Genomic DNA, 23996 nt, shown 5'->3' with positions numbered 1-23996 from the left:
GACTTGCACCTCAGGATAAATTTGGATAAACTAAAACTTAGTTAATGTTCTGTGAATATCAGTGATAGATGATGTATTTTTCTGTTTGTTAGAAAGGAAATAATCAATGCCTTAGCAAATGCAACTTTCAAGGCTCATGCTTCAGTTAGATAGAAATTAAATGTGGGAAATATCAAAAATGTGAACTACAAAATGTCTCAAAAAAATTTAAAAAAACAATCAGAACACTGTAAGAAAGATGAAACCCCTAAGTGTTCTGCCCATCTAGTGCAGGTTCTGCAGCAGTTACAGCCAGTAACAGTTTCAGCAAAAGATGCAGCACTATGTATTAGTTATTTACAGAATAGTTTTTCCTTGAGGAATATTTCTCCCTATTTTTCCAGTGCTACAGGTTAGTTTATGACCATGGGAGATTTTCCTTAAACTCTGGACTCTCCCTCTTTCTTTAATATTGTATGTGCTTATGTTTGTATAGATAGATAGGAAAGGAGATAGAGGAATCCAGCTAAATAATTTAAAAAGTCATATTTCAGTTTGTTCCACATGTGGATCCATTCCACATCCCTTCAGTTCATGATTTCCCAGGATATTTCCATAACACCACCATAATTTTCAGAACTAATCAATTTATTTTTATCCATTGATATCAACAACCACTACTATACATAACCTGCTACATTTTCCACTATAAAATAGGCATTTGTATCTAGATACAAGAGGCATTTGAACTTGTCCAACATACATTTATTATCCAAAATAGAAAGCCTGTACAAAAATCCTGGCTTGTGTCAAAAGGTCACAAGTCAAGTGAAATCTTCTCAGTCTTTTAAAAAAGTGGCATAATTCCTCTTTTCCCTGATGTATATTTTTCTATCTTTAAAGCTATTTTCATACTTTTTGGCCTCTTTTTTTTTTTTTTCTTTTTCTATGGTTTTCACTGGGAATAAAAACATCTTGTAAACTTTTACATCACTTATTTTCTTCAGGCCATCTACTATTAAACCGTTAGTTACCCTTTGAGAGCATAGTTTTCTAACTTTTGTTGCCAACCTTGCTACACTCAATTTACAAATCCTTACTCTGACAGCTATCCTTTCCTTTTAAATGTCCATAGCCTTGCCTGATGGGCTTACTTGGGAAGCTTTTTGCTTCTTATAAAAAAAATACGATGAGAAAATATAAAATGTAAATCCTTCATAAAGCTAGATTAATGCACACAGTGAAGCCCAGGAAGACTAAAACACACTGCAAACACTGTTCCCATTACAAAAGCAGTCGGGAATGGAAACTTGAGCAATTATAATCCCAACTCAATTAAACACAGCAGATAAGCAAACACTTATTTTCCCCATTAAGAACATATACAAAAGTGTTCCCAGCAGTGTTCTTTGCTTCCTATCCAAGTCATCCTGATGTTGCACATAGAACCATACAGAGCCAAACTCCCCCACTAGCTGAATTCATATTCCTAGGAAGAAAGAAGATGAAAATCGTTTAACATTACATCTTTGGGTCAAGTCAAGAGGCGTGACCCTCTAACACTGATATTTGATGCCTTTCACACAAATGTATTACAGGGTGGTGGTAACCATTCAGACACTCTTGTGCTTGTAAATGGGAGAAGAGATACATTTAAAGTAAAAAAATATTGCCAGCTGAGAAACAATGATTTAGTTATTCAGTTATGCAAGTCACACTGCTGGGGTGGTTCTCTGTACATAATGTGTTCTGTTTACACAGACTTTGCTTAAAGAGCTTCATTTCAGAAATTAAGAATGCTACCTTAATAATCTGTGTTTTCTTTAAGTACTTAGGACCATATTTTCCAGAAGGGCTTTTAACAGCAACTCTAAAATTTAACTCTATCTTTGCAGTATTAGTAAGTTGGAGAGTGATCATGTACTTGCATATACAAATATTGTTAAATACATTTTGCAAGAGGATTATTTCTGCAGTTAATTTTTGTTAAATCTTGTTTCTAACCACCAATCATTCCCAAAGGAGTGATGCACTAGCTGTTGCTCAGATCTGAACACTGAAATCACCAGATAAAAGGGACATGCTTGAGTCCTGCAAATAATCATTGGCTTCTTTTAAGCAAGGAATGCTAATTTCTTTGCTTCTTTGACACTAGATAATAATTTTAAAATATAATAATCTGGCCCTGAGCAAGATATTACATTTCTTTTTTTTTCCTACCCAATTTAGGATGTCAACCATTTCAGAACTAAAGTATGCATGAAACTTCTTAAGAATTTTAATTTTCTGAAATTAATATGATAGGGACAGTCACAAGAAGAAGCATAAGACAATATAGAAGACTGAAGAAAGTAGTTCTGAACTGTAAAATTGTTATTAGCAATTCACAAACATGAGCATAAAGGAAAAACACTTTTTTCCCCTAATGGTGCATTTCAGCTGATGAAACAAATAACTGTAATTGAACATTAGTAGGCCACCTCAAATTGTTATTGTACCATCTAGCATTGTCAAAGAAAATTAGCTAGTGACCTTAGCCTACATTTTTGAAGAGCTTATAATTAAAGTATAACATTAATAACCTGGGGAAAAAAACAGTACTTTTATAAACAAGATGCTGGGAATTACAGAGATCACAGTGTGTAAGACACATCCAGAAGAACCCACCATGCTCTTAACACTTACTTCAGTATGGAAGACACTGGATCCCACAATTCACCAAACACTGTCTCCCTGCTGTTCTTTGGTTTTCTCCCTGGGACAATAAATTGCTACAGAGAACAGCGGGGGAGGCAAGAGGGCACTGGATGGTGGAGGGAGCTCTAAAATATAAAAAGCAGAATACAACACTCTGAGAAGATGTCCCACTGATCATGAAGGAAAGGCCAGACAGGATGCTGCCTTTGCTTTTGCTGGCAGTATCACTTTTTCTTCAACTCTCAGCATACTCCCCTCCTTCTATAAGACTTCAACTATGACAGAACTCTCTCTCCATCTTTTTCTTCCAAGCTCATTACTTCAGAATAAATTCCAATGCTTCAATCACCTCTGGAGACATGAGCTGTTCCTTCAATATCCCGAACAGAAAAAAACATTCATTCCTACTCTCAATAAAACACAGGGGAAATTGCTTGGGAAATGGCTTTTTATTGCTGTTTTGCACTCTGAAAATAGAATTTCTAATATACTTTGAAAGAGATACTTATGGTAATGAATTTTATCCTGGACTTTCATGCTGGAAGGTCCATATTGAAAATATACGTATACCTCACTTTGTGATATATGCATACATCCTCCATTCATTGCAATTTCACAGTAGAAATCTGGCATCTTTTACTCCCAACCTGAGTGGGGGAACAAGCTGTACAGTGTCAGACATAAAACAGAGACACATTTATGGAGTTTTCTAAGAGACTGTTACCCAAGCAATATCCTTTCTTACCTCTTTCTTCTAATCCCATATTTGATTCTGGATTTTTCAGTCTTTTCCCTCTGCCCTGACTGAAGCCTTCCCCAATCCTGCTAGCAGGAACTGAGAAGTTCTGTTTTCTATAATTAGCAATTTCTTTGCTGTTTCATCCCTTACATTGAAGAAGTTAGGGTCCTCCTTATCACTGTGTGCAACTTGAAAAATGATGTGCAGAGACTTGAAACACTCTATCATTCCCTGTTGAGCCAGAACTCAGCTCTATCTTCACACATGCAGTTAAGCAGCAGATGTGATTTGTTACTGTGGTCAAAACCAGTGGTACAGCAACAGTAAATTCAATGTGTTTGCTATGTTAACGACTCATATGGGGTGAGAATGCTTATGTGATGATCAGTCAGAGCATGAACCCTAGCCACTACACCACTTTGACAGCCATATCACAGATGGATCCTTCGGCTTTCTTGAATCTGGTAGGCTCTTTGAAGGCTGAAGGTTGTCAAATGCATATAGACTACTATAATTGTGTGGATGGATGATTTGTAAATTTGGCAACCATGCATCCTTCTTGTGACCTAGAGAGTTTAGTTTGTTTGGGATACAGGGTTTTCATATGATTAAAAAACAGAGGGTCTCATTCTGTGATGTCTTGTCAACTGTATGTCAGAGAGCCAAGAACTTCAAGCCAATGTGAAAAACTCAGATTACTCAAGGATCTGTCTTTCATGGCATCATACAAGCTTACCTTGTATGATGAATGCAGAGATTTCTGCATTCCCCTCCTTACTGTAATTCTCATGACACACTATGAGTACGTATGACTCAGCTGTGCACAGCCAGGGAATGTGGACTAGATGTTTAACTATTTAACAGAATCAAGTGCATCCATTGAACTGCTTTGATTGGAAATGGGACTTAAACATCTAAGCTAAACAACTGAGGAAAAGCTGTACATAGGTAACTTTAAAAAGTGAATCTTTTCAGGTGTTCACCAAAGTCTACCAAGTGATAAAGCAATTTTTAGGGAGCATACCCTCTCCTTTGTATAATCCTCCTTTCTATTGACAGACATACAGTTATGCATTCAGAAACTAGACTGATTTCTTTTCTTCTTGATATAGGATGATTACACCAGATGATTACACAGGAAACAACACTAAGAGCTCCAGAAGAGCATTCTAAGCAGAAAATGTTCCTTCTCAAAGCATATTCATATTTGCATAAACAAGGAATCTTAACATCAAGTGTATTTTACCCACCTGTGTGTGAGAAACCTTTCTATAAAGAGAGAAACAGAGACAGAGAGTGCAAATCTCTGCAGTACACAGCATTTCATATATTCCTGAAGCTATGTAAGAGCTCTTGAATATTTAAAGAGTTATTTAGACCTTCTCGTACCCTTTTTTTATCCTGTTTGTCTTTGCGCGATGCCATACAAAATCCGGAGGTGATTCTACTTTCAGATTTAGCCAGCAACATCTTGTGCAGATTAAAAAACAGTGTAAAAATTTCAGAAGTACACAGCTGACTTTGAAGCCAAGTTGCCCTAATGTCAGAATAGAGAAGCTGCTTCTGCTATGTTAGTATTTGTATCGGCTTACAAGCTATTCATTCCCTATTTTGTCTTGAAAATTTGCCTATTCTTCTCTGTGACAAGTTGAAAACTAGTAACAAGTTTTGATTCTAAGAAAAAAATAAACTTGATGTTGACAAAATTTCAATGGAGTGCTTCTTCTTTGTAAACAGAGGCTTTGCTCTGTAGAACAGCATCTGAAGATTTTTGCTATGACTTGTAAACACTCAGTTAATATGCTCGTAATTTATTTATAACATTTCTGTGCTTCAAATGCAAACTTCAAAATCTCTCTCTGAGAATCAGAGAACGAAACAGAACTGGTTACAGCTGCAGAAAAAGGTAAGCACCTTTAAAATATGATTACACAAACTTAGAGTCATAAGTTAGTACCTAAACTTATGTTTGTCCCTATCTTCAACACTATGAGCAGCTCTTGCCCGCCTAACAAATATAACAAAATATCAGATAAGGGAAGTGAAGATGATTACAGGAGGGGAATTCTTTCAAGCATAGAGTAACTAAGTAAAAGAGGACTTTTCAGTTTAGAAAATAGATGACAGGAGGCAGGGTGAAAACAAATGCTAAAAGATGGCACCTAAAATAAGGAGTAACAACCTTGTTGAACTCCTTGCCAGAGGACATAATAGATTCTAAATTTTACATGGACTCTGGGGAAGACTGAAAAACCTAATGGAAAAGAAATCTATTTAAATTTGCTCAATGCATCTAGCTCAGTCCTGAGGCAGAGAAAGTGATTAGAGGAAGAATCCTATTTTTACACTGTTTGTACTCTTACCTAAGTGCTTATATGCTGCAACTACTGGAAACAGCACACTGCGTTGAATGGTCTTTTGCTCCAGTCAAGTACAGCCTTTTTTACTTATAATCTCAAATTCACTCTTCTTTCCTTTGTGTTCTGTGGGAAACTTATTTTGCACCAAGTTACAATAGGAGCTTAAACAAACTCATATCTCTACAATACCTGAAATCTTATTTTTTTCCTTACATCCTGATGGGATAATTTCATTCTTTAAGGACAAGTCACCAATAGAAAGTCAGGCATTTCTTTTAACTCCTCTTTTTTATTTTCTTCTTCTTCTTTTTTCCCCCTTCTCCAAACTATTAATTTGGAGGAGGAATTCCAGAGGAAATGTGGCATCTGTGGGGCTCCAAAATGTCATGCCCTAATTCATCTCTGTTAAGGTATCTGCTTGGGGAAAAACAGGCTAAGATACACGTCCCTCAGACCTGTAATCTCAGCTCTGTTTATCAAATGGGATAGAATTTATAACTTTAGGGATCTCAAAAGTAATTTTCTCATACTCACTCTTCTTGCTGATGGCCTAATGTTAGCTCTAGAAGGCTGGAGGCAAGAGAGCTATAAGCTAGCTCATGCCCATTAAAACAGACATAGATTAGCTTTAAGAGCCAGGGAGAAGCTCTACTGTTTTTGAAAAGCGCCTATTCATTGAGTCTCTGGGGACTGAGTTCTAAAAAGTCAATATCAAATTTGGGCAGAACAGAAGAACATCTGTAATTTTGTTGCATTGTAATTTCTCTAACATCTGCTACAGAAAAATTGCCAAGAGTAAGGAAATCTTACGTTGTTTGATGCAATTCAGAATCCTGTATTTCAGGTGCCAGTATCATAAAGTAAGCCTGTGATAGGAAATCAGCAGCTGATGTGTCTACAGATTCGAGAATATACACAAAGAATGCCTCTTTCAGAACATCTCAGCCCTCACTAAGGAGTTAACTGTTTCCACATAGACAAGAGCCATGCAGTTTTATGTAGGTAAATGCTTTGCAATCCCACCTAAAGGTTAGGCTAATTAATTCATTCTCTTATCTTGCTTGAAAGATCACTGTGAGTTCAGGTCACGGTTTTTTGTTCACATTACTTTTGTCTGTTTGGCTTACTTGGCTGGTTTAGATGATGCTTTCTAAATGAGACCTAATCTCACTGTTGATCTTAACTAGATGTTCTGTTCAGCTGGCCTGTGCTGAAGCACAAGCAGCACTGTGTGTTCGTGAAGCAGAAATGGCAGCCATGGGCTGCAGTGCAATTTAAAAGAAAAAAGGAAATGAACCAATTGGTAAAGACAACAAACTGTGACTACTTGTCAAACTACCTTACCTTTACTTTCTAACATACAGAATAGCAATCAACTTTGATACTGTCTGATTTAAATATTTATTTCAATTTCACTTGTGTTTCAAATTCAAGATTATTATTTCTAAATTAAACTGAGTTGAAACTGCTGGTGTTTCTTGATTTCACCATTTAGAAAAAGAACAGGTATCATCCTTTCTTGTACTCCTTTGTAAAACAAAATACCTCTACTGTTGGCAAGTGGATAGAAACCAGCCCCAGGAGTATGCTGCCATGAGTTTAGCACACAGGTATAGACACAGCCTAAAATACTTGATGTCTGACAAAACCATAGCAGGCATGCTAAGCAAAAATCCTTTATCATTATGATTTCAGTCAGGTCTTCAAAGACAACTGTAAATCTAAAGCTTAGCAACTACTTTCCTATCTTTCAATCTTTTAAACCTTTGTGATCTATTTTGCTATCAATAGGTTTTTCACAATTCAGGTACCCAAAGCACAGAAATAGGTACACAGCTAGTTCTTGCACAGCTTTCAGATAAAGATTCAATATCCTTTTTTATTTATTACCATACCAGGGACTGCCATACTGCCTTGTAAGAGAACAAAGAACATGTAATGCTTTGAGAACTTGTAGAGAGAACATGTAGTTCAAGTCAGTCAGTATTTTCCTTTTGTGTTTCTGATTGCAGGCTGATTACACAACACTAATGGGAGCTTTTATTTATTTATCTAAATGAACAGAAACCAACATGCAGAAAAAACAACAGGTTAAATCTTTAAAGACATCTCTTTTCCGGTTGTAATGGGGCTGTGGACAGTGCTTCTTTTTCAGCTACAGAAGGGAAAAAGCAGAGAGGATATGGAGGGAATATAATGCATTGCACAGGCTCAGTTTTACACTGGTTGTCTTCTGGCTCACATCCCAAAACGTTACGCCACTCTCTCATCAAGATGAAGTTCCTGTCCCACACTGACATTTCTTTTGCACAAAGAAGGCTATCTAATCTCAGCTGTTACAGCCCTGCTCAGCTTCATTATCTTCAGTGCTACTATGCTAATTTACAGTGGTTTTTAAGGATACATAAATATAACTATTCAGTGTTTATTCATAGAAAACAAATAAAACCCCCAATGATAAAGATAAATGACAAAACTGAAAATAAAGAATACACATGATGAGACATAGTAGGATTTTGCTACAATCTAATTCATAGTACTGAGGCAGGAGACCTAGAGATTTTGCAAATGGCATCCCAGTTTTAAAGTATTTCATTTGAAATGCTTGGAAATAGCAAAGCTCTCATATCCCTCACTGTTGCATATTATTTTTAGCAGTTCACTGAGGTATTTATTTTATTTATCTATTCCTAATGGAAATCTGTGATTAAAAAAAATAAATTAAAACAAAAACTAACTCTCAAGATATTACATTCTGAGATCTAATTCGTCGCTAAACAAAAAAAGTATGATGCTAGTAATTGTCAGTTTTGTAAAATGTGCTTAATTATAAAATTAAATGAGGTTTCTTTACAGAACCATGCAGAAATCTGAAATGATAGCACATTCCACAGAAGTGAATGTAGAGAAGTAGTATCATTACAAGAATTGCAATAGGCACTTCCTAAAATGCCAAACTTTTGCCTCCTTGCAGATGCCTGGAATCTCCAGACGTCTACAAATTATTCACATCTCACCATTTTTCCTTCCTGTTGTTCATCTCAAGCTGTCACTGCCTTTTCATCTGCACTACATGCTTCCTTCCTCCCATCCCCACTGCCAGCCCTATTCCTGAACATGCCCTTGTACGTGCCATCCCTTGCACATATCTCAGCAGATGTCACTCAGAACAGATGCACTGAGGACCTACAACAGCATTTTTGACCAACATGGGCAATTAAGGGAGTGAAGCCTCTACCCTCTTATGATATCTGAATGAGGCCACACAACAGCATTGGTTTAGATCAGTATCTTAATCAGTGCCCAGCCTCTGTGCTGACTCCAGCCACAGTTCAGATCAGTCTGAACCAGCACTACAAGCTGTCCAGAAATCTGTGCTCTCAATTTACTTGCCTACTCCTGAGTTATGCTGTGTCATACACTTAGAGCCTGATGATCTAAATATTGTGTTTCTTACATTCCAGGAAATTTTTCTTTTACATGACTGTATACCCCCATCTGGGCATTTTCAATCTCTTAAGAGCATCAGTCAAGGTCACAGAAGTTGTGTGATTATCTCAGACATCATAACATTAAAAGTAATTTCAAGGGTCATTTTTTTAAATGCCTTATCATTTCTGAGTCTGTAGGGTGCTCAAAAGTAAGAGACTTCCAAGAATTTATCCATGAGTTAGGAAGAAGCAATAGGCTTCTGTTTTTCATTTGTGGCTGCACAGCCAAGGTGACACTTCTGAGGGCCATCACATTGCAGGGACATCCTGGCATGCATCTTCTCTTCCAGCTATGTCCTTTTGCTCTGCTGTTCTGGCAGCAGTGAAAGACATGGCACAAAAAATTCTGCTTAGCCTTTCAATGAAGAAAAGAATAATTCTTTCCACAGCTTGCAGTATGCCCTGTGAGGAAAATAAAAAAAAAATCCTATTTACAGTATACTTTTGGCAACACTAAAATGCAACAATAAGACTCTAGGCTATAGACCATCCTGCATTGACTACTTCTGTCAATGCATAATATGAGCTAGCATATCATCACGTTGTCCTAGGGCCAGAAGATACTGACCTCAGTTAAAAAGACAGATTCAAGCAAAATGTGATTCTATATACATTCAGGCAAGAAATATCACTACATATTGATTAAAACTACTATCTTTGATTCTTGAGACAGCTTTTTTATTGGTATCAGGGCATCAAAGAACATCATATCACTTCATCCTAAAAAGACAATCACATAACAGCAGGATGAGAAGTCATGTTGTGCCTTGATATTCATGGTCCAAGAAGAGTTCTCAGTTTGATGTGAAAAGCAACTTTTTTTAATTTACTAATATCCTGGGCAAACATTGTACAGCTTTTTTACAACCATTTTGCAGTAAGAATTGAATGGTCAATGAGACAGATTTGAGGTACCACTTTTGAGAATTTGTTTTTTGAGGGGTATGCTTGTAACTCAAAGTCAAAAGAGATGCAATCAGTACAGGCCACTTGCAAAAAAAAAATTAAAATAGTTCAACACTCATTTATTTAAATTCCACATTCTCTAACCAATTAGTCAAAATTATACTTTACTGAAAGAAGAAAAGAGCCATATTAGAAATCTGTCTCTGCAAAATCTGGAGGGGAATAGATATGCAAATTTACAGGAGAGCTTACTTAGATGAGTGCATTTTATATCAAAATGAAAGCAGAATATTCAATCCTCACTTGCAAACAAGATCCACAAGACTAAAATATGATAAAATATGGTTAATTATTTTTTCTAGATGTGTTTTCCAGTGTTTTAAGTGCTATGAACAGATTTTGCCTTAGAGCAAGGGACCAGTTAAGTAACTTTTGTGGCAGATGAATTCACAAAGGGTACAAGAGATATTGCAGATTTGGTCTACCACAGAATTCCAGCTACAAGCTATTCATAATATAATAAATAAAATGTGAACTGTATGTACTTGTTTTGATGAAGACAATATTTATTTTAAATAAAAAGGATGTACTTTCAACATAGATGATACAATTGTACCCCTAAAGTAGAAGCAGAGAAAATAAAGTTAATGCTTATGCTTCTTTTTGTTGGTATAACATGACATTTTGAAATGCTTGTGGAGTTTGCAACCACAGTCATATTCTGACTGTTTTCTCTAATTTCTGACTTACAGAAATTCTGATGGGTTCCTTCACAAAATGCCTGAAAGTAAGATTTATATTTTTAAAGGAACAGAAGGAAAAACTAATGAAACAGTTCATCAAATTCACTCTTAATAAACAAATATATCTTTCTAAAATAGATAAATAGAAGTCTTATAGGGAAACTACATATCATGAAAAAAGAAGATTAACATATATGATCAATCTCAGAAAACTTTCAGCTAAAATGCCCCACTAAGAAAAAAGAAGTGCTTGATGTGCAAGGAAAGTGAGCCTCAACCCAAACACCTCCCAGTAAGCTTCAAATATCAGAGCCTGTTTTAAGCTCTGAATTCAGAACAAATTTAGTGTATTTGCTGAGAGCCTTCATCACCTTCAAATCTCTCTGCACTTGACTACATACATTTTCTGTGAAGACCTACTTCAACATTGGTCATGTGTGTATCTGTCTGGCAGGACACATTATAGAGCATAAAGAGGAATAATTAAACAACACAATTGATAGCAGTTTTGCCAAATTGACCCTACAGATTTTTTTCTATTATTTAATAACATCTGAGTATTTTTTAAAGAAATTATATCTTTATTAACCTTAAAGGAAATGTTATTTTTTTCCCTTTCATTTTCCTTGCACCTTTAAATCCGAAACAAAACTTCACCTACATTAATTTAAGAGGCCCTAAAGGAATGATAAACACATTTAGCTGTTTAAAACTATACCTTTAACTTATACATTTCTCAGGGGAAATTCTTCAAAGGGTGCTATGAGTCTGTTGCTATGCAGAGCCAGCTGAGCTAAATGCAGATGAAGCAGAATGCTGGCAAACACTCCCAACAAGGTGTGAACCATGAAATCCAGAAATCTTTGTTTATTGTCTAGCCTGGCTCTTTACTAATCATTCTATTCACTTAATCTGTTAAGGGTACTAAGACATGGCTGTTGTCAGAAAAGGACAGAATACAAATAGGTAAATTCTGCATGCTGAAATCAACAGAATCATTCATTACATAGGATTTGCAAAAATGTACCCTAGAGTGATTGAGAGATACAGACATACATTCAAGTGACAGAAACTTCAAAAAACCCTAGCATATCAACAAAGCAGGGCATCTTCATGTAGGCTTGCTCTTTTATTTCACCAGATAGAAGGAAATTCATCTTAGCCTGGCCTGCAAATAAGAACATCATGGAGGTTAGTAATTAGGTTGAGGAATAGATGAGAGCTACATCCATACTTTTAAAGATCTGATTATTATGTGACTGGTTTAATCATGACTAACTGATCATATTCTGTCTGTAATATGCAGTTTCTCGTGTCACCTCATTTTGATCAGCAACAACGTGGTCCATTTTTTAACATGAAATAATTCATTTTTACAGAAGTAAACTTTTCTCTAAATGTGTCACCAAAGGATGCTGGCAGTTGAGAAACCATCAATATTGAATCTATACCCAGCAGGTAAAGCTGCCTCTATCATTGAACAGCATCCTCTGGTATCAACAATTTTGTTGTAGAGCTGCATTGGTTAATAGCTATTTTGTTGCAAATGAACACATCTTGGGAATACAAAAGAATAGCACTGTTTTGAAGAAAAAAAAATATATATGCACAAACAAAACTTCCTTTTAACTTCACCTTCCATCAGCTTCATATGGTACTCAGTTACTCATATGGTAATTTGAAATAGACAATATTCATCTGATCAGTTAAAGTGAATAATAAAGTCTATTATTCAGGCTATGATTTGTTAGCTCATTAAGATCTAAATACTCCAACACACATGGTAAAGCCTGTTCTCTTCAGCAATGCAACATTTTGTTTCTTCTGTTTCTCGGTTCATTTCTGTGTACCTATATCCCACTACCTTTGAGATTATGTTTCTTGAAATCAAGTGGCAGCTGTAGGATGCAATTTATAAAGAGAACAAATTTGAAAATCCTGAAACACAACAAAAGGTTCAAGAAAATGCAAAATCAACATTTCGAACTAAAATCCAGAAAACATAGAAAAAAGTTTATTTTGGCAAGATATAGGATGAAAACAGAAAAAAGTTAAAAATAAAAAAACAAAGGAAGTATAAGCAACTAGCCTCTTAGAAAATCAATTAAGAGTGAAAATATTAATGACTTTCACAGATACAAGTGTGCATTTATTATCTCTGACAGCCTGCCTTTTATCATGCTTCTGGTATTAGTTTTCTCTCAGCTTTGTACACAGCATATATTCACTTTGAACAACCTTTCAGAAAATAGCTGGAGACAAATATTGTCAAAGAATTTGCAATAAACAGCAACTTGTTTTTTTAGAAAACACATTTTTTTTCCTATCATAACAGGCATTTTCCACATAATTTTCTTAAAAGCCAAGGTTGGGGTCAAGATTTAGAAGGTTAAAAAAAAAAAATTACTTGTACAAGTAGTGACATGACCTATGATGAACTACAAAGCATAAGCACATACTACTCACTGCAAAGTCATTCAGAAAAGGCACTGGGGTAAACCCTACAGGAAAAAAAAGCAACCAAACAAAAACAACAACGAAAAAAAACACCAGAAAACAACCAAACAAAAAAACCCAAAAAAGAAACCCACAAAAAACCCAACTCCAAAACAAACAAAAAAATTTACCTGCTTCACAGTTAAAATATCATGTGAAAAAGACTGAAAAACACACAAACCTTTTCTTTATAACTGAAAGCTGAATTTCATAGGATAAACAGAATCAGGTTCTTGCTCCTGTAAGTTACCAAACACAAGCACAAACTGAAAAACTAAATGAACAAAAAAACCAAGTTAAACCTGCAAAACTCAGCTGCAGAACACTAGATGCAGCTCAGCTGCACCTCCCATGGGCTACAGGTCTTTGCAGCAATAAGGAGGCTGAACTGCTTGTGCCTCTAGATCTGATAGATGCTGCCTGTGCCAGCCCACATCCAGCAAAAGATATCCAGAGGGCTTCATTTATTAGACTTATGTGTCTTTAAAAAGAGAAATAAACACATGGGAACATCCATGGCTGCTGCAATTTGCTTGCCTCCTTACATTTAAGAATGGTTTCTAGGCCAAATATCTGTCTCTGAAAAAACTCCTGTGTATAGTCCAGGAACTGGAAGAGGACTACTCTAAATACGGTTTGCAAGTAGTATCTACAGAGTAAGAGACTTCAAATTTACAGATTGTACCAGCTGTCTAGTTCCCAAAAATCTGGATGAGAAATCATCTTTTCTGTTCTAGGAATATAGCTATTTTTTAGTCTTTCACTTAATACCAAATGTACTTACTGTGCTTTCAAAGGCAGACAGAATCGGGTCTGGCTACCAATACTTTGTGAAAGGTAACAATGGTTTCCATATTCCAAACAAGAATAGCAGGATTTTAAAATTTGAAATATGAACACTTGACTGCATCACAAAGTTTTGTGAAATATGAAGTGGCAAAATAACATAGAAGAAAAAAAAGGAGATAACACAAACACATTGTTTTACTAACAATAGTTTTATTTTATGCAGGATGTTTCAGAAAATTTTGTTAGGACAGTGTATACACTGGAATTGTTTAGACATAGGTATCTACTGAAATGTAAGACCATACACATTTAAATCCAAATTCATCCTACTTCATCTGAGGCCTGTCAGTGGGCATCTAAATTAAGGGTTACACCAATCCTGGCTTTTGAGTATTTAAAAAGATAGCAGCAATGTCTGATTTACCTTTGAGGGCAACACTCATTTTCCACTGATTCTAGGCTGACAAGACTCCTTATTTAGATGTGAAAGTTAAATTACCTAATGTGACATAGATTAATTCAGGTCATGTTCTTAAAACTCCACAATACCTTTCTCAGTAAAGGCAGTAAACAAAGTGTTGAATTTATACCACCATAAATTAAGCTTTCAGAAATTATTCTGTGTGAATGAGATCAGACTGTCTTTGTTCTCCTCCATCACAAATAACTCTCAGCACATTGCCTGCTCAAAAGATGTATAGTTTAATTTGAAACAGCATCATTTCAGCCACATGAAACAGCACTTTCCCATTATTAGGTATTTTCAGAGACAGCGTGAGATTATCCGTTCACATCCCTTATGAGAATAGCGTTGATCACACACCAGCAAATGTTTCCTCACTAAAGAAAATCAGAGTCCTGACATTTGAAAATTGTGCTTTGTAGATTATTTTGAATATACGTTTGTTTCTATACCTCCTTTTATGGGCTTATAAATTTATCAGGCAGCCTACAGCCTTTGATTAGACTTACAGAGCAATTTATATTTTTTAAAATATTAGAATACCCTTCCTTTTGCCACCAAATATCAAGAAGAATAATCTTAAATGATCACTTACAGTATTTATTTCCTGCAATTTCTTCTGTTTTGGAATATTCAGTCTAACTAGTTGATAGTAATTTTATGACAGTAGATGACAGTATTTTGTTCCTGTTGAAAGCAAGGGCACAACATTCACTGAGGTCACCAAGGCATCATGCCACTTATGGTCCAGTTATGAACAGCTCACAATTTACAGATTTGATCCATAATTCATGGTCCATATTCCACACTGAAATATGGTATTTGAGACTGTAAGTCTCCAGACAGACTCTTCACTTGGAAAACAGCCCATTCCTCATGAGATTTAAGCAAATCAGGTTTTAGTCTGAACCAAATCTAATAAAGGAGTACAGAAAAAATGAAAGCTTTTGCCCTGACCATAGAACTGTAAGGATCCAGTACTTATCCTCTTGAAGAAAATTTATATGTAAATAAAAAGAAATAATTTTTATAAATTACTAAGTCACCTAAACAAGTATCACAGCTTCTAATTACAAAATATTCTAGCATATGGAACCCAACATATGGGCCACTTGCAAAAGGGATCATTTTTGGAACTTACAGAAATATTGATAACATGTTTTCATCCTTTATCTTGAACTGTGCACTTCAAATGTTTTCAGGAAATGCAGCATTATGTTCCAGTTAATGTATGTTTACATTTATCAAATAAATAGTGTCTTTAATGCTAGTAATTGGCTGTAGGATGGACAGGAGTTAGCTACTAATAATATCATATTGTTTCAACAGCAAATAAAACCATTTTTACAGTTTCAAAAAAATTCTGATCCATAATTGAAGCTTTACAAATCAGTTAACAATAACTTTACAGAATCTGAAAAGCAATTTTTATACGAATTGATTCTAGCACTAACAGAATAGTATTACACTGTCAAATGAGTTGTGCCATATATTTTACATAATTGAGGATCTTGTGCAGAAATTAAACTCTGGATCTGGCAAGTTCAAGCATAAATCTGTTGAGAGCTGAATGCCAGCTGCATGCAAAAAGGGTGAAGGAACCAGCCTGACCATGATACTGATGATCAGCTCCACAGACATTGCTCTTGGAAAAAGCCTACTGGGAGCACTAGAGGCATTTAGATGTGCTCAGAGACTACAGATTTATCCTGTCTGATAGAATTCTGAATGCCAAGACCTATGTGCATCTCCCCAAGGCCGATGTCACTTACCTACAAAGTAAATAACTGAAATGTTTTCCTTGGTATTTACTTTTTTTATGCTTCCAAATATGATTTAGAGGCAAGAATTTAAATAAAAACTGCCTTTTTAAAAATACATTAGAATCTTAGCTGTGTCATTACTGGACAGTTCAAACTACAATACAGTACAAATAATTATCAACATTTAATAGAGGGAGAGAAAGAAGGAAAAGAAGATAAAGTACTGAGACTAAGTTTTCATTAGTGTATTTATGAAAGTGTAAATGAAAGTGTCAGAACACTTTTCAACACAATGTACCTAAGCAGATATTCTTTTCAAAAAGTTCAAACGATTCTCAAGTTTATTGACAGTCTTAAACATTACTATATGGAGAAAGGGGAGATCAATGTTTGTGTCGGTGTAGTGAACATTCTTCTTCTGAATACCAGTAACAGAAGGGAATTTTAGAGAACAACTCTGTATAACCACAAAATCTTACCTTCAGCTGCCCTAAAACTTCTGACAGAGAAAAGCCTTTTTATTTGTTCTGATTCTAGACTGTAAATCTTGGAAATAGAAAGTAAATGCTGAAAATTATTCTGTCAAGTACAAACTGTACAGACATCGATACTTTCTTTTAACATACCATCAAAAATGGCAGCAGAGAGAAGGCAATTTGAGAGAATGATACTTGGAAACAAAGTTTCACTAAAATGTCAATGCATATTAACTTGTTTAATATTTCTTTTAACATGGCACTCTACCAAGCTAAAGGTGAAACACAGGCTTGAAGGGGAAAATACAGCTACTGCTAGTAAATGGCAGGTAATTTACTGTGAGTAAAACCACAAATTATCAATAGCTTTATCATGGTAGAGGCCTGTTTTGCCATACTAATGACTGTCTCTGAAAGAGGTACTTTTATCTAGGTTGCAATGAGCTATCTCAAGGATATGAAATGTACATGTGGGAGGGACAAAACAGCTGGGTAGGACAGGGACATAATGGTAACATTGGAAGAAAAAAGAACAACTCCTTTATATTAAAATTCAGCAAGGGTATCTGTAATCCCTATAAACTCACTGCACTTTTGACATTGCCCAACGCTTACCGCCCAAATAAATAACAATTACACACATATTTTAATATAATAAACTCTGATTTCAGCTCCCACAAACCAAATGAAGCATATTTCAACACAATTCCACTTATAATAAAAAACAGATGGTCAAGGAAATAGATGTCTCTTTGTGATCTGATATACACATCTGCAGACATTTACAATATGCATGCATTTCCAGAGAATGCTGAGCAACTTAAATTGGGAAATGGGAATTTTTTTCTTAATGGGCATGCTCAAACAAAGAATGTGATTCAAGAAAAGAATAAGCTGTGACAAAGATGCAACTATCCTATCAGGCCTATCTGTTTTCAAACAAATATCATATCACAGCATTATGTTAAAGAAACACTAGCCAGATAACTTTGGAAATAGTTTGCTGCAGGGAAACATCACTCAAATGTGAGGTGGCTGAGGGTCAGGTGATTTTCAGATCTCTCCCCTCTCTGATGGAAGACCTGAGGTTAGCAATGGCTGTCCTTCAGAAATTCATTATACAGACAAGCAAAACATCCCATGGCAACACAGGGCTAGAGATTTATTTGACGTTTTCTAAATCTTAGATTGCATTTTATGCAGACATCAACAATAAGCCATTGCCAATGGCATCCCATAGCTGCACTGGTCCCAGGGTAATTATGCACAAAAATCAGCAAAGAAATGTGTTACAACAAAGGATGGAAGAGTCTCACTCAAAAAGAGAATATCCTTGCAGAACCTCTAAGACAAGAGGTATAGAATAAAAGAGATCAAGAAGTCAATATGTTAACAACATTCAAAATTACATTGAGGCAGGTTAAAACTACACAAATTTAACTGCTTATTTGAGGGATCTTGCTAGTTTCTTAGATTTCATCCCATTTCTCTTCCTCCATATAATTTACTTCAAGCTCACAAAGGGTGCCACATTGTCAGGAATGGAGAATTAATATTTCTCTTTTGTGAAACATCAACCCCAAATTTAAGTACCACATTTCTGGCATGCAGAAACGAGAACGAGATTTAATATCCAAGTCCATCCCAGTCCTGGACCTGTCTGCTTAAATTGTAAATAGGAAACTAGATTTACTTAAATGTTCTGTTTCCTCCCACTAAAGGGATGCTGAACAGCCCTAAATCTCAGCTTATATTTATTTTGTACCACCACAGTGACCAGTGAGACATCGACAGAATGCATCAGTAAACTCGTCCAAGGGGGCCAATAATGACCATTGGGAACAGGACCAGTTTGACAAGTATAATTTCATATAAACCATCATATACAATCATCAAATGGTAAATACTTTCTGGAATTAACCATTTGGGCTGGAGTCAAACTGGTGAGCCGGAGGTGAAAAGCTCTCTGTTCTATTACTAATCCCCTGAGCTATAGAGGCCCCAGCTGGTGCTTCTGCAAAGGTTCACACAGCTTTTTTTGAAAGGCCACAAAAATAGTTACAATATCTTCTTAAAGTAAACAAAATCAAAACAAAAAAACCCCTTCCACAGTTTCAAGAACAGTTACATTTTTCTTAAAATAATCTCTCTGAAAGTAGCAGACTGTACACATTTTACAAGAATAAACAAACTTATCTAATATTTATCCACAAATTGGGACTCAGAGATCATTAGTGCAAATTTCTGCTGACCAGCAGCAGTTATTCTATAAACTTTGGGTATCCTAAGTGGTCCATCAGTGAACAACAGATATCTTCAATCTGTCTAATCTCTTCATGGGGCATGTTTTGTTTCCAGGCATGAATGCTACTTGGTGAAATCTCCCCTTCATAAGGAAGATAGAAAAGACTGGTGGAGGTGGCAAATAATATTTGGTTTAAGCTAGCAGGAGGAAGAGGAATACCAAGAAAGGCAAAAATTGTTTCAGCAGTCTTCTGAGGAAAGCTCACAATATCTTCAAACTTGACCAGCTGATAATTTGTTGGCAGCAAGTCCCTGTTTATCCTCATCGCTGCTGCTGTGTTTGCTAGCCATAAATAAGACAACACAGAAATAGCATTTGAATTAGAATTTGAAATTTCTTTTCTCAGTGATTCAAACTCAGAGGCATAGCCTTCATTTAAACTACATTTTTCTTTACCATTCTCCCCTTTAAACATTGCAGCCAAGCGTTGTGGAATATTTTTCAAGGAGTAGAGGCTCGGCTTATTTTTGTACAACATTGAATAGACCCATGCCCGTGGGTCCCTCACTACATATAACGCTCTCATTGATGGTCCTAAGATTTCCTGAAAGAAGGGAAGCTTTAATGTCCAGCTCCCACTGGTAAAACTAAGTACAGGTCGTGCATTAGGATAATAGACAAGGTGTCTTCTCAGTTCCCTAATATATTCAGCATCTTTTTCTTGACTTCCTCTTGCCCTGCTTCTTTGCTCTAACAGGGATTCTCTCTTTTTGGACCTTTTCTTTTTGTCTTTGCTTAATGCAGAATGCTGAGCAATTTTACTTCTGCTAGCTTCATATAAATGAATGTTTTGTAAATGCAACTTTGTGTCTTGAACTAGGGACTGGAGCCAACCTTGGATAAGACGAAAATTACCATTCTGGACATCAGAAACCCTCCATTCGCATGGATCTACAAAGGAATCAATTTCCAATTCAGTCTCAGGAATTTCAAGATAGGGTGTAGGTATCCTGATGTATAAAAAGTCACTGGTATTGAAAAACAGCTGTTTTAAAATTTCTGCACCAGAAGTGGGAAGTGAAGTAATGATAACATCTGGCAAAACAACAGGGTTTCCTTCTAATTGTTTGGCTTTATTGCCTTTTTCACGTTCTAGCCTTGCCACGTCAGTGCTCCACTTTGCACAGATGGGCTTAGTACACATGCTCCACACATCCACCAATTCAATAAGCCACAGTGTAACAACCAGGATCAGGATCCAACGCAACATTTTGCCGAAGGATATGTAAAAGCGCCACTGAAAAGCCAGTATGACCAAACTGACACCCAAAATTAACCCTGCAATTATGTTCACTTTGAATCCAAATGGGAAAACTACCCTATTATTTTTTATATCTTTTTTCACGGATTCAGTACCAAGACCAAACTTGGTCACTTTATTCTCATGAACTACTTTAGCAAAACCACCAAATCCCAAGTAATCAAACCTTGCCTTTAAATTCTGATAGTCAGTCACAACAGAGATGGTATTTTCAGTGTTGTTGACACTGAGCGAAATCTGAAATCCAGATTTTGCATTATCTGTGAGTCTACAGTTAGAAACATTGACATATGGGCCATAGAAAAGGTAGACAATCCTCGTAAGCATGTTTTTCATTGGAAAGGTAACATTTACAAACTGAGTCCATCGCTTTTTGAATTCAGCAGCTTGTTCAGCCTCCTGTATCCTAGCAACAGGACTACTCCCACGATGATCAAACCAAAACATCTTGTAGTGGGCATCCCACACATCCATCATAGCTCCATTGTACTTGTTGTTAAACTTATAGGGTATGTATTTAAAATCAATGTCAAGATTATGAAAAAAGGCACTGACTGAATTAACAGGAGAGTCTTCCTCCTTCTCGATATGGTCAACCACCAACAAGGTCTGAGAATTTAAGAGCAGCAAAACGCGATACACACTTTTCAGTTTCATTGCTGATGTGTAAGCAGATACCGCCTCACCACTCACAAACATCATATCACCAGCCTGGGAGGCTGTTATAATTTCTCCAGTTGAGTCTCCAACCTCGTCACCAATCCACTTCAGCCACTGGGCGCACTCACCAAGCTGTCCTTCCCAAGGCTGGTTGCACTGGCTTGTAGGAGATGGAGCAAACACCAAGACATTGTTCAGGTGGCTGAGTTTAGGTCCATAAAGAGCCTCAGATACAAACACCTGTCCATTGGGAGCAAAAGTGAAGGAATTCTGATCGGGATGTTCATGCCCCGGATTGAAACTTCTCCACCCATCAATCCATCTGTAGGGTTGAAAGTGAACAATATCATAGACAGCACGTCCACCGAGTTTCCCAGACTTGAAGGATACAAAGGTGTTTGTCTGACTGTTTGGCAATCCAGCCCCGTAAGTAACAACTCCCCAGTTGGGAAACACATGCATTTTAGCAGTACCATAGTCAGGAGGTGGCTGAGGAGTGATTTCAGCAGCATACCATATAAATTCTGTATGTAATGTACTCCACCTCTGTGCAGTGGATGGCACCATTGGCCCATCCTTGGGTCTGTGTTTTCTAATTTGCTGTGCCAGCCAGTTACCAGCTCCATTCTTCATTATGAACTTATCCAAGAAAACCAGTTGGCTCTCAGGACCATAAAACCAGTTGTAATTAGAATCCGCAACACCCACAGTCCTCTGGAAGCCTGGCAGTAGGGTGGCATAGTAAAACCAGAAGTGCATTTTCAGCCAGTTATTCTCCAAGTTGTTAATACCGAAGTGGCGCTGGGCCAGGAAAACGTACTGTGTTACTGACTTGGCTGTGTAACTACCGTAAGCTACTCCCTCATCCAGAGACCCATCTACAATATGATTGAGGAGAAACATTGTTTTCTCCATCACGTCAACCACAGTGTGTTTCCAAACATTGGCCTGAGATCCTTTGTCCACTCCGGCAACTAAAGCCCCAATTAGCAGAGCAAGCATATTGGTTGCTTGGTGATTATGGAGAAGCTGCTTTCCCCAGGAACGAACCTTGGAGTACTCATACATCTCCTCGCTTACGGACCATATCTTCTCCAGGTATTTTTGCCTTCTCTCATTTTCCAGTGAATTATACAAGAAGTCAAAAGCAGTGGCAAATCCTGTCAGGGAGTGTCCGAGTGGCACTTCATCTCCAGGAGCATTCTCAACCAACCAGTTTTTGTAGCCAGCCATTCTATCCATATACTCTAGGGCAAAATCAAACGCAGCTTTATCTTCGGGGCACAGCAAACAGTAGAATGCTAGAGGGGGCAGGTTGTTACCATAAATCTCATTCCACTTGGCTGCAAAATCAATGTGCTTGGGTGGAGGTAGGTAGTATAAAGGGTTGGACAGCATAACCATCACTGCACTTCTAATGGCTCTGAAGAGATGCAAATGGCTTGTACGAGCCTTTTGCCTCAGTGCCTGAACATCCTGAGGGTCGAAATACAAGCTTGGATGAAGAACTGTTCTTTTCAGCTTCTGCTCAGCACTAAGACCTTCAAGTTGTTGTTTTTCATATTGATCTACATTTTCTATGAAAGTCACCCAATCAGAGTAATTGCTTACAGATTCTTCGAAAGTGAAGACATCAAACACCATTAATGCTAGAAATAGAATATGCCCCGTGAACATCAGAGCCATGATCCATTAGGCAGCTCCTCTTCCCCAGACATACATTTCTTCACAAAACAGTGTTCAGATATCAAACTTTCATCCAGTTTGTTAAAAAAATAGTATCTTAAGGCATATTTTTATGAGAAAAGACTTATTGTATACTGTGCATTACAACAAAGGCTCAGACTACTTGTAATCTGAGATACAACATTGAAATGACAAGGCTCTTGAAAAATTAAATCTCAGGTGCCTTGTCTGTTCACACTTTTCTCAAATACAACACTACAAGCATAAGCACTAAAATCAGGGTCAAAGTAAAATCTCTACGATATGCATATAAAGCACAGGTCGACTGCACAGTAACAGACTGAAACACTATCTCTTGGTAACTTGAAAAGCATGATCTGAAAAGGAAACTGGAGTAATATGTTTGCTTTTTTAAAAAGCTTTCATTCAGACCAAATTCCACTTTTAGAGCTGACAAAAACTCCACTGATCACAAAATTATATCATTTATTCCAAACAATGTGTTATATTTGATAAAATAGGGAATATAGAACGCTTGGAAAATAGACTCCAAAATTGAAGTTACTGTCTTCAGTCGTTGCCTTTTTTCAATTTCCTTACACACTCTTTCCATCTTTCTCTTTTGGGAATCATGGAGGGACAGGAAGGAAAACAATTAATTAAAAAAAATCAACATAGATCCTCCATTAGATCCTTTTGATGAAACTGCAGTGATTTTAACCACTATTCCTCTCTGTTTGTGAAAGATGCGCCTGAATTAAGAGTCATATTGACATATTTTCAAGTCGTTTTTAATCTTCTCTTCAGCTAGTGATGCCCAAATTTGGCCTCGATGATTAAAAAAATCCTGCTTCTTCCATTATGATGCAAAAAGAAAACACGTGAAAGATGCAGAAAGCCAATACTTTCTTGTAAGAAGACTAGTTTCAGGTTTCCTTTCACTTCATATGTAGGTTCTTTCTGTGGAAACAGAAACAAAAGTTCTCTGAAGCTGTGCAGATGTCAGAACATATTGAAAGTACTTTGGTTAACAAACTGCTGCTAAGTTTAGAGGAAAGATGAAGGAAATCAAGGAATTTTAAAGAAATCAAGAAATAAAAGAAGGAGCATTTCAAACATCCACAAAATTTACCCTCGGCAAAAGAGCAATTAATTCAGATTGGCTACTCAAGCTCACTTTAT

General features: G+C 36.6%; 2 protein-coding genes across 2 annotated transcripts in view; both read right to left on the bottom strand.

Moving 5' to 3' along the window:
- Window positions 1–14390: 14390 nt before the first annotated feature.
- DSEL (dermatan sulfate epimerase like) lies at window positions 14391–23724 on the bottom strand. Its single transcript, XM_054514733.1, has one exon. The coding sequence runs from the start codon at window positions 22812–22814 to the stop codon at window positions 19164–19166; it is 3651 nt and encodes a 1216-aa protein (XP_054370708.1). The 5' UTR covers window positions 22815–23724; the 3' UTR covers window positions 14391–19163.
- LOC118699627 (translation initiation factor IF-2) overlaps window positions 23281–23996 on the bottom strand; it is a 96020-nt gene continuing 95304 nt past the window's right edge. The window contains exon 4 of the mRNA XM_036403728.2: window positions 23281–23774. Within this exon, the coding sequence (XP_036259621.2) occupies window positions 23753–23774 (22 nt within the window). The 3' untranslated portion in view covers window positions 23281–23752. The remainder of the gene's footprint in view (window positions 23775–23996) is intronic.

The sequence above is a fragment of the Molothrus ater genome, chromosome 1 (assembly GCF_012460135.2).
Source record: "Molothrus ater isolate BHLD 08-10-18 breed brown headed cowbird chromosome 1, BPBGC_Mater_1.1, whole genome shotgun sequence".
Classification (NCBI taxonomy): Eukaryota; Metazoa; Chordata; class Aves; order Passeriformes; family Icteridae; genus Molothrus; species Molothrus ater.
Note: the sequence above shows the minus strand (reverse complement) of the source record. Positions and strands in the feature narration are given on the sequence as shown.

Coding starts and splice junctions, on each gene's coding strand:
- DSEL (XM_054514733.1), bottom strand. CDS start 22,814: ATGGCTCTGATGTTCACGGGGCATATTCTATTTCTAGCATTAATGGTG.